The following is a 10037-nucleotide window of genomic DNA, read 5'->3' as shown; positions in this document are numbered from 1 at the left end:
CCTAGGAAAGCCTTTCATCTTCACAGGAGGACTTTAACAATAGCAAATGATAATCAAGTTGAAGTGACTTCTCAAATCTGCTGCTGGTTCTGCACTTTTAAAAAACATTTTCAGTTCAACTTCAGAATTTAACACAGCTCTCAAGAAAATTATTAAGAACAAAACCCATGCTCTCATTTGGCATAAACCTATACACAACAACAAATAAAGCATCTTGGTCTTGCAGCTTTAACACTCTGCTGGCATTAACAAGTAACTACACATTCACTAAAAGTTTATTTTTATGAAATGCTTTAAAAATCCAAGCAGAAGATAATGCCTATATACATTTCACTGCAGTCACTGACTATAAACTCCTTCTTAATATAAAAGAAACAACAATTGGCCCTAACTGGAGTCACATATTGACACCCCATTATTTAATCTTAACTTTTAATGTATTAGGTCAGTAACATGGGCAAATTTTATCCCATGCTTTTATGCTTTCATTCCCCAGCCAGATGTTTTGAGAACATGCTAAACCCTGCAAACAATGATCTAAAACCCTCACAGACCCAAGGTAAGTCTCAGTTCTGCTCTTCCCAGCAGCACACACACACACAGTATTTCCCATTCGGTTGGTTGGGTACCTGACAGTTCCCACATGCAGGCACAACCAGCTTAAAGATCAGCTTCACAGCTATTAGCCCCCCTTGGCCTAGGCTATACAAATTGTCTACGTTCCCCACACAGTCAACAGAGAAAGACAGGACACTGTTTGATAAGGCAGCTATCCCAGTACAAGATAAACAACACACGTGTACTGAGCTGCCCACAGGTGCCCAGTGCTCTGGAGCCTGTAGGGGAAATCAAGACAGCCAGCACAGAACATGCAACCAACCTTGGGCAATGAAGTCAGGCAAGCTTGATTTTCCTAAGTGATGGGAAAAAACATCAATGTGCAAAACCAAGACCAGTCAGAAGAGCTAAATAGGTAACGACTATTCATTATTTCTTCACGATAAAAGAGTAAGAGCAGGCAATGAGCCTAAAACAGAAGGGAAACATTTTCCTACACTATTTTACTGTGAAACTCACTGCCGTAAAAGCACAAGTGTTACTGGGTTCAAGAAAAGCAGACAGCATTACTGAGGAAAAAGATCTAAGGTTACTGAAAACAAAATGCATGGCTACAATTCCCTGTCACTTAGAACACCACCCACAAAATGTCAGATGCTGGAAGAAAACCAAAACAGAACAGCCCAACGCTGCTCACCTTCACCTACAACTTTCCTCTTCCCTCTCAACAGTCACTATTGACAGGCATCTCTAAATGCCCCTCTGCGGCTGAACTCAGTTTAATGAAGCAGTCTTCGAATCCTCAATTGCAACACTAGGTGGCAGGGAAACATCTAACTCACCCACAGCACTGAGAACCTTGAATGCAGTCTCAGCTTGCGGTAGTTAAGGGTCAGTGCAATGCAGCAATCTCGGTTTCATACAACTGGATTTGCTTCGCGTCCTTACATAGCTTTGGGCAACATAGTACAATGCTGTGTTCATAGACCCATAGGTTAGTGATGTCAGAATAAATTCTGTCCCTGAGATACCTTGCCCTCTCATTTAAGAAACCATGGACAATTGCAAAATATTTCTTCCTCTCCAAAAATTTCTTCCTCTCCTCTTTGAACTCCAATTTTGTGTTTGAAATCCTAATGATCTTCACCTCTGTAAAGACACAGCACCATAACATTTACCTCACACCTTTATTTTTCTAAAACTCCACTTTATTATTTAAAATTCTTATCACTTGTGTGCTACTTGTGAAAAATGCTGCAAAGGGGCAATGAAACAAGTTCTGCGACTCACGCAGCTGCATAGCAGACAAGCCCATGGAAACTGTTCTTCAGACCGTACTGATGCTCCTGTCAGTACACTCTCCCTTCTGCAAGAGGAAAAACTTCACACTTGTAGTATTCTGCTCAATATCCCCCTCAAACTGTGAGAGAAAGGCATGATCTTTTCTGATGAATGCTAAGTCTGAGTTTCAAAACAAATGCATGTGTACATTTAAAGGACACCACCTCTGCACTGCAGCACAACTTGCTGCTTTCCAAACTACAGACATTTCCTAGAATGTTGCTGGCAGTAGAAGTGAAAGTCTGACATTTAACTCCTGCTTTGTTCACAAAATTTAACAAAAAATGCAGACAATTATTGCCATGGATGGTAACACTCTCCCTTTAGAAGGGCAAGATCAGCACACTATAACCATTCTTCTCATTCAGCTTTGTATCAGTTTCTCAGCTGTATAAAGAGATGCTGATGCCTTCTACTACATCTTTTAAAAATCTGGAAAAAAAACCCAAGGTCAGCACACTGCTTTTTAAGCAGTGACACACAAGAAGGAAGGTCAAGTAATTAGGCCACAGACTACAAGTTATACGTAAGGTAGCTGCTGAAAGTGATCTTGGCACACAAACAAATCACAGAAAGTCACTGAACTGGATTTTGATTTTTATGCTTGGTAACTGGAAAGTTTGTTTCATTTCTGAAAAATAATTTAATACAAAATTTAAAAAACACTGATGTACAAGTCTTTGCTATAGAAGGAGTACATTTTCACACTTTAAAATACTTTAAAACATTTGTACATAATGAAGAGAAAATCTCTTTTCTATAAACAAAGTGTTTCTTTGCCAACAGCAATTCTCAACTCCAAAACACAGAATTAAGATGACACGAGAATCAGACAGTCTAAGTCACCACTATTTGTGTCAAAAAAAATTATGCCACCCTTTTCTACAGTTCATCATGCTTGTATGTAAATTCCCTTGCAGATATAAACCCATCACTGTCTTCATCTTCTTTATCAAATATGTCTTCAACCAAAGCATCATGCTGGGTGTCATTTACCACTGCTCCATGCTTTTCAAATTCTTTCTTCAAGTAAATTTTCACCTATTAGACAAAAGGTGAGAGTGAACATTTTCAGACTTACGAAAGAATTGATTACTGCAGCATAACAGAGGGATGCTATGTTCAGGATGGTGGTATTAGGTAACAGATACCCTCCTCCTATGCCACTGCCAGAATAATACTTGTCTAACAGATTCTGCAGTCCCTTGGAGTGAAGAGTCTTTAGTGATAGAAGTGACAGTAAAACTAGCAAAGCTGTTGCCTACCTTTATGGTATCTGACTGAAAAAATGAGCCAGGACAGCCTGTCTTCTAATGTCTATACAGTAAAGTACAAACAGCTGGGCAGAAGTTATTAGCTACCAATTGGTCAGAGACAACTTTTCCACATTCCAGCACCCTGACAACCCAGTACATATAAACAGCCACCCCAAATATATACATAAATCTGTCCATAATCTCAGTGTTTGCTGCTCCAGTGGGAAATACTTTAAAAGATTTCTAGACATCTCAAAATTCTGAAGGACAAAGAGCCAAGGCAGGTTTTAAACAGACCACTGGAACACTTACTTACATTAAGCTAGATATTAATGCTAAACAGTGTTTTCAACGACATCAGATTGTTTTTACTAAGTTTTTAAGGTTTAACTTACAGAGATCCCAAGTGTTATGAATTGCAGAGCCTTCTACAAAAACAACAATACCAACATACTCATCTATTAAACAGATACCACTCATGTAAGAACCATGGGCCATGTTTCGGGTCTGTTTTAGTCATTTCACTCTCTGGGATTTGTCAAGGTTATTGCTTACATTCCTAATACACAGACATTACACACACTGACACTGTGTGATGCATAGTACAAATGATTAATTAGCCTTCTGGGTCTTGTAAACTGTACCAGATGCAAATCAAAAAGAACTCAGTGGTTTATACTAACTTCTCATGGATCACTTTTGCACACTGGAGAATCAGAAGATTGAAAATAAGAGGCAAGCAGATGGTGAATAATGCTGAATACATGTCCTTCACAGAGTGAATGCTATGAAACAGGACTGCCCTACAGAAGAAGAAATTCCAGTTTATTAATAAATCAGCAATTAAATCCAAAAAGCCCCGAAGTCTGGTTTTATTCCTAAGATGCTTTATTTTATCCAAGTCTTCCATAAGCATGCGGCACACATGAGTCACATGCCTATCCTCAGCTTACCAAGGCTCCTTTTGAACCTCCAGTCTGGAATTTTCACTAGGATGCAAGGTTCAGAGCAGTGCAGCATAGATGTGCATTCTTTTTCACTCTCCCATCCTGTTAGATTTGCTCACAAGAGAAGGATAACCCACTCACCTCTTGCTTGGATAGTTTCCAGTCATCATTAAGATCCATCTCTTGGAATGACTCATGAGACCTTGGTCCATTTCTAATTTCTAGAAGGTCAATGTTGAAAATCAGTGTGCTCTCAGGTGGAATTTTTCCTGCCCAAAATGGAGAAAAGTTAAAACCAACTATATATTCAATGCCATATAAAAGCCATATGTGTCAGAGAAATGTTCCAGTAATCCTGGTCATTTCAAAGCATCCTACAGTTTGAACTAGCAAGGATAAGTATCTCTAACAGTGATGACCTCAACCATTTCAGCCTGCAGCCTGGACTCAGAGCAGCCCTTACAGCATATATGCAGCTTTAGATGCAACTAGTTTTGTTGGAGACTAGTAGGTGTTGATGCAAGCTCTTATTCAGCAATTACCATCACAAGTTTATCAAACAACATTCTTGAATCTTCTTTCTTTCATGGCCAGAGCCAGATAAACTGGAAAACAATAAAAGAGACTGTACAGTCAGACAGGCTACAGCCAAGAGTAACGGACAGGGCAGCAAGAAGGGAGAATTTAGTACTCCCCAGTACACCATTACCCCGTCAGTCTCGAAATTCCTCTCCACTGCCAACTGATACCTTGTATCTGCTGTTCTGCCACAGGGAAAAACTCTTTTGCAGAGAAGGACAGAAGGGTAGTGACAATGTTGGTCTCCCACAGCAGTCTCTGGACTCAGTGCACAAAGTACTGAGCTATTTCCAAACACACAGCAGAAACTAAGTACCCAAACCTAATCACAAAGCATGTGTTATCACTACATCGTTTTTGATGTAGGTGAACAGACCAGTAACTTCCTAATAGTGCCACAGACCACTCCCCCACGCCACCACACCTCGAGGATTTCAGTTTATCAGGCATTGGCTTTCACAGAGATGCAATATGCCCTCATGCTGATGGCTGAAGCTACTGTCAAAGACCTTTTAGCACATCACTTTGCTCCTTTATACAGAAAGGTTGAATAGGACCAAATATATCTCTATACTGGATGGCAGCACCCCAAAAACTATTTCTTTGCCTTGAGAAAACAGGGAAAAAATAATCCACATCTACTTGTTTGGAGCTATGGTGTTAAATATACCCTGAACTGCAATAACCAATGGGCTTTTAGATTTCTGGGATGATAAACATGCAGAATCTTCTGGAAACACAGGGCATAGTGCCCTGTTTAGGGTTTGGAACACAGGTAATTTTTTTGAGTGTTACAGAAAAAGGCATCTGACTCAAATAATGAGTCAGACAGCAAGCAAGGTGGGAGGCTACTGAAATTATGTGCATTCAGAGAAAGCATGAAGAAAATGAAATAATTCTGTCTTCAAGGGCATAATTTGAAAACAGCAACATAATTATGGCCAAATACTTCAAAGTCTTCCTAAAGCACTTAGCAGTTCTTACAGCAGTTAGCAGTGTTTAGCTGTTTAACCTTCTTGCACTAAACACCGAGGTGAGGCTTGCAAGTCTTTGAAGGACAACTTTAGTGCTTTACATATTAATCAAACAATTAGGGCTGATGACTACATGAGCACTGCAGCATTTCATATCTTTTTGTGGAAAAATGTACAGCTGTTCCCTGCATAAAGACAAATAAATGACAACCGCATGTTCCCGTTCCCTACTAGAAACACGATTACTTCTAATACTGTATCTTGAACGCTGAAGCAGAGCTTCTAGAAAAATGTGTTAAACTGGTACATTCAAGAGAGGAAGGTATGAAGTATGCTGTATGCATGAATACTACCTAGCATGAGGTAATATGGAGTCCAAAGCCTATGTGCAGCCCTACTTGCCAGAAGGTACAGAACTGCACACAGTCCTCACTCCCAAACAGTCTCATAGTGATGGGAGAGAACATTAGCAGGATAGACTATATGTTCCTAGACATTCATCCCTTCTGCTTTGGAACCTTGCACTACCATAGGTCATTTGTTGCAACTCTTGTCATGACATAGATATTCATAATAATTGCTCAAAATAAGTTAACTAAAACAAATCCCATAAAGCAGAAACAGAACCATTCAAGCTGCCACTTAAGCAACTGCATATTCCAAATCTGGCCCCCCCGTTATAGGAATCTGGAAATACTTGAAAAGAAAAGCCCCAAACACCCTCAGTAGTAGACAGGTTGAGTAAACTCTACAAAGGATGTTTATATCTGTCTGCACAGCAGTCAGTGCATTTTCAGTAGGTGACAACATGCCCATGCACCTACACATCTTACTGTGGATAACAGGGACCACCGCCCAAACTGAAAACAGCTCTAAGAGGGAAAGAATTAATGTCTCTATAGGGAGAAATAAACAGTGACTTTTCATTGTATCATCCAAGAACCGGCTGGGCAGTAGTACAAGGTTCTAAAAGAAACCTGCAAGCAAGAATGAGGCTTGCACATGCACATTCATGAAGTATTAGCACAAAAACAGATCCAACAGCCAAAAAGCCAACTGTTACCTAAGCAACCACCTCCACTTGACTGTAAAAGAAGGGAGAAAAAAAAACAAACTAAAAAAAAAAAGAAGACGCAGGGAACTGCTGGGCACAGCACTAACAGAAAAGACATTTAGAACATACAGCACAGCAGCTACCATCAGTTTCTGGGGTTTTTTTCCTGCATTCACCACATAGCCACTTAATGGATATTACTGCAGAAAACAAATTTATGAGAAAGAGCACCCAACTCCCTCAATTTTTCTTCTTTAACAGAATCAAACTGGAAAGCTTGCTAACCTCTTAGCCCTAGAATAACATAAAATACAGAGAATAGAAACAATTAGAGCAAGGAAAGGGCTTCACATGTTTTACCTTTCCCTTCTTTTCCATAAGCAAGGGCTGGTGGAATAGTTAGCTTCCGCTTCTCTCCCACACACATGTCCTTCAAACCTCTGTCCCAGCCTTTGAGAGCTTCCCTTATGCCAAGTGTAAACCACATAGGTTGACCATTGTTATGCTTGTGACTGGAAAAGAAAGGAATAAAACACTTCATATTTAAGCATCAAGTTCCACAAAAGGCAGATGGAATATGCTCATAATGTAAATATCTAGTTAAAAACACAGCACTACTCGGTACCTTGACGTCTGTAAAATGAAAGACTTACACTTTCAAAGTCTTTAAAACTTATGCTTTGCATGACAAGGTTCCTTGAGAAGTGGAAAGAAATAAAACAACATTTACCTGGTGTGTTTATGACAACACCAATCAACCCAGATCTCCACCTTCACTTCCCTGATCACCTACTTCCACTTGGAAACTGATCAGAGTAGAAAAGCATTTTTCTTAAAAATCTATAGTCAAAGCCATCTACAAACTTCGGTAAATTGCATATCACAGACCAGCATGGTCATGATAGCAATATACATCTAACATGCTTAGAAGAATCAGCCACATCTCTTTCAAAAGAAGCCATTAGGGAAAAAAACCCCAAAACTAAACAACTACATAACAGTCTAGAAAAAAACAGAAACAAACGCATGCAAAACATTCAACTTTAGATCAGGGAGAAAAAACCCTTTCCTGATTTAACCAGGTGGTACAACCCGGACTACTTTCACTCTACTAACAGACAAGGAATTTAAAAGCTCTATTTACTAGTCATGCAGGAAAGGTGTTTAAGAAGAAAACAGAACACTTACAGAAGTTAGTCAGCAGCAAAAACTTTAGAGTGTCACTAGAAGTCCTTTTAGAGAGGCAAGTTAACTACAAGAGAAAATTAGTGAGATTTTAGTTGAATCATCTACAAGAGCATAAACATGCAAAATTGTCTTTTTTTTTTAAATATACAAAAGTAGCCTTCAGGCAGCCTGCAGAGACTTGAGTATTTTGCTGTCTCCCACTATTAACACTTCGTTGATGTTTTACAGGACATCCAGCATTAGCAAGTCGTTGCAGGCTCTTAGACTCCGTAGAATTTCTGGCTCTTCCTCCTATTTGCATTTCTGTGGCTCTGGTATGTTGACTTGTCTGGTCGGGGGCAGGTAAAGAATAATGAAAAGCTGTGATTGTGCTGCCGGTAGTCGAAGGACGCATGTAACTTTTTTTTTTTTTAAAACTAATGGCTTGCTTTAGAAACCAAACAAATTCATGCATAGCACAAGACCTATTAAAAAGCTGAGATCACATACCAAAACCTGCACCTAAATCACAGAATCACAGAACGGTTTGGATTGGAAGGGACCTTAAAGACCACCCAGTTCCAATCCCCCTGCCATGGGCAGATACACCTTCAGTTAGACCAGGTTGCCCAGAGCCCCTTCCAACCTGGCCTTGAACACGTCCAGGAATGGATCCTCAACAACTTCCCTGGGCAGCCGTCTCACCACCCTCACAGTCAAGAATTTCTTTCTAATAACCTAATCTAAACCTGCACTCTCTAAGTTTGAAGCCATTCTCCCTTGTTCTGTCACTACATGCCCTTGCAAAAAGTCTCCCTCCCATCTTTCTTGAGGCACTGGATAGGCACAATTAGGTCACCTCAAAGCCTTCTCTCTTCCAGGCTGAACAATCCCAGTTCTCTCAACCTTTCCACCGAGGAGAGGTGCTCCGTGCATAACATCCCCATCTTTTAAGGAATGCCACATGGCTCTACTTCCTACAGACTGACCAGAAAACAAAGGCTAAGTAAGATTTATTTTATTACCTTGGGAAGGGAGATAAGCCTTACTGTTGGCGTTCGTCTTGAACAGCATTGTGAGACAGTTCTTCACACCAAACTTTCTGAGAACAGGTGGCAGTTGGGAGGGGCCCCAATGACAAGTTTATGCAGTGTTATTTAAACTCTTTTATCCAAAACCAAATAAGACATTCATGCATTGCTTTTGCTTCCTTGCACACAAGTAAACGCAAGTTTGGGGCGTCTGGGGAGGGAGGAGTGAAAAAAAACCAAAACAAAACACTTGCCCCTGAAAAAAAAACCCTCACAGAGCTACTTCGCAGATGGGTTGCAGACCCCTGTGAGAAGTCTGGATTCAGGAAAGCACGAGCAAAAGAGATCATCTATATTAAAATAAATAAATATATATAGATATATACAGATAAAGGAGCGAGTCCAGAGAAGGCGCACCAACATTATTAGAGGGACGGAGCAGCACCTCTCCTAGGAGGAAAGACTGAGAGAATTGGGACTGTTCGGCCTGGTAAAGAGAAACCTCCAGGATGACCTAATTGCACCTTTCCAGTACCTCAAAGGAGCCTACAGGAGAGATAGAGAGAGACTATTTAAAAGGGCATATAGTGACAGAACAGGGAGTGACGGCTTTAAACTGAGAGTAGGTTCAGATTAGGTATTAGAAAGAAATTCGTTACTGTGAGGGTGGCAAGCCACTGGAACAGGCTGCCCAGGGAAGCTGTTGATGACCCACTCCTGGAGGTGTTCAAGGCCAGGTTGGATGGGGCTCTGAGCAACCTGGGCAGCGTTCAAGGGCACGTCGGATGGGGCTCTGAGCAACTTGGTCTAGTGGAAGAGTCAAGGAATCTTTAAGGTCACTTCCAACTCAAGCCATTTTATGATTCTATTTTATATACATATATATTTCCCCACGCAAGCTCAGCCAACAGCTCGCTCGAAGAAGACGCGCTGCTCACTTACGTCGAGTGAAACATGGAGCCGTCCCTCTCCAAGAAGCCCTCGTAGTGAACCAGCATCATGTCCCCCCACTTGGTCTTCCTGTGGCAGAGGAACGGCTTGTGCAGCACCTCCACCTTCACGTCGGCCGCGGGGGGGATCAGCGCCGCGCCCGCGCAGCCCAGCGCCGCGCACAGCAGGGCGGAGCACAG

General features: G+C 41.0%; 1 protein-coding gene across 1 annotated transcript; it reads right to left on the bottom strand.

The window, feature by feature from the left end:
• Positions 1–253: 253 nt before the first annotated feature.
• Positions 254–10031, bottom strand: FKBP14 (FK506 binding protein 14; the record flags this gene model as incomplete). Its single annotated transcript, XM_017732163.1, has 4 exons — positions 254–2940; positions 4244–4371; positions 7070–7221; positions 9850–10031. Coding segments are annotated over 4 exons (621 nt in total), but the record flags the coding sequence as incomplete, so codon positions are not given.
• Positions 10032–10037: the final 6 nt, after the last annotated feature.

The sequence above is a fragment of the Corvus brachyrhynchos genome, unplaced genomic scaffold (assembly GCF_000691975.1).
Source record: "Corvus brachyrhynchos isolate BGI_N302 unplaced genomic scaffold, ASM69197v1 scaffold53, whole genome shotgun sequence".
Lineage (NCBI taxonomy): Eukaryota > Metazoa > Chordata > Aves > Passeriformes > Corvidae > Corvus > Corvus brachyrhynchos.
Note: the sequence above shows the minus strand (reverse complement) of the source record. Positions and strands in the feature narration are given on the sequence as shown.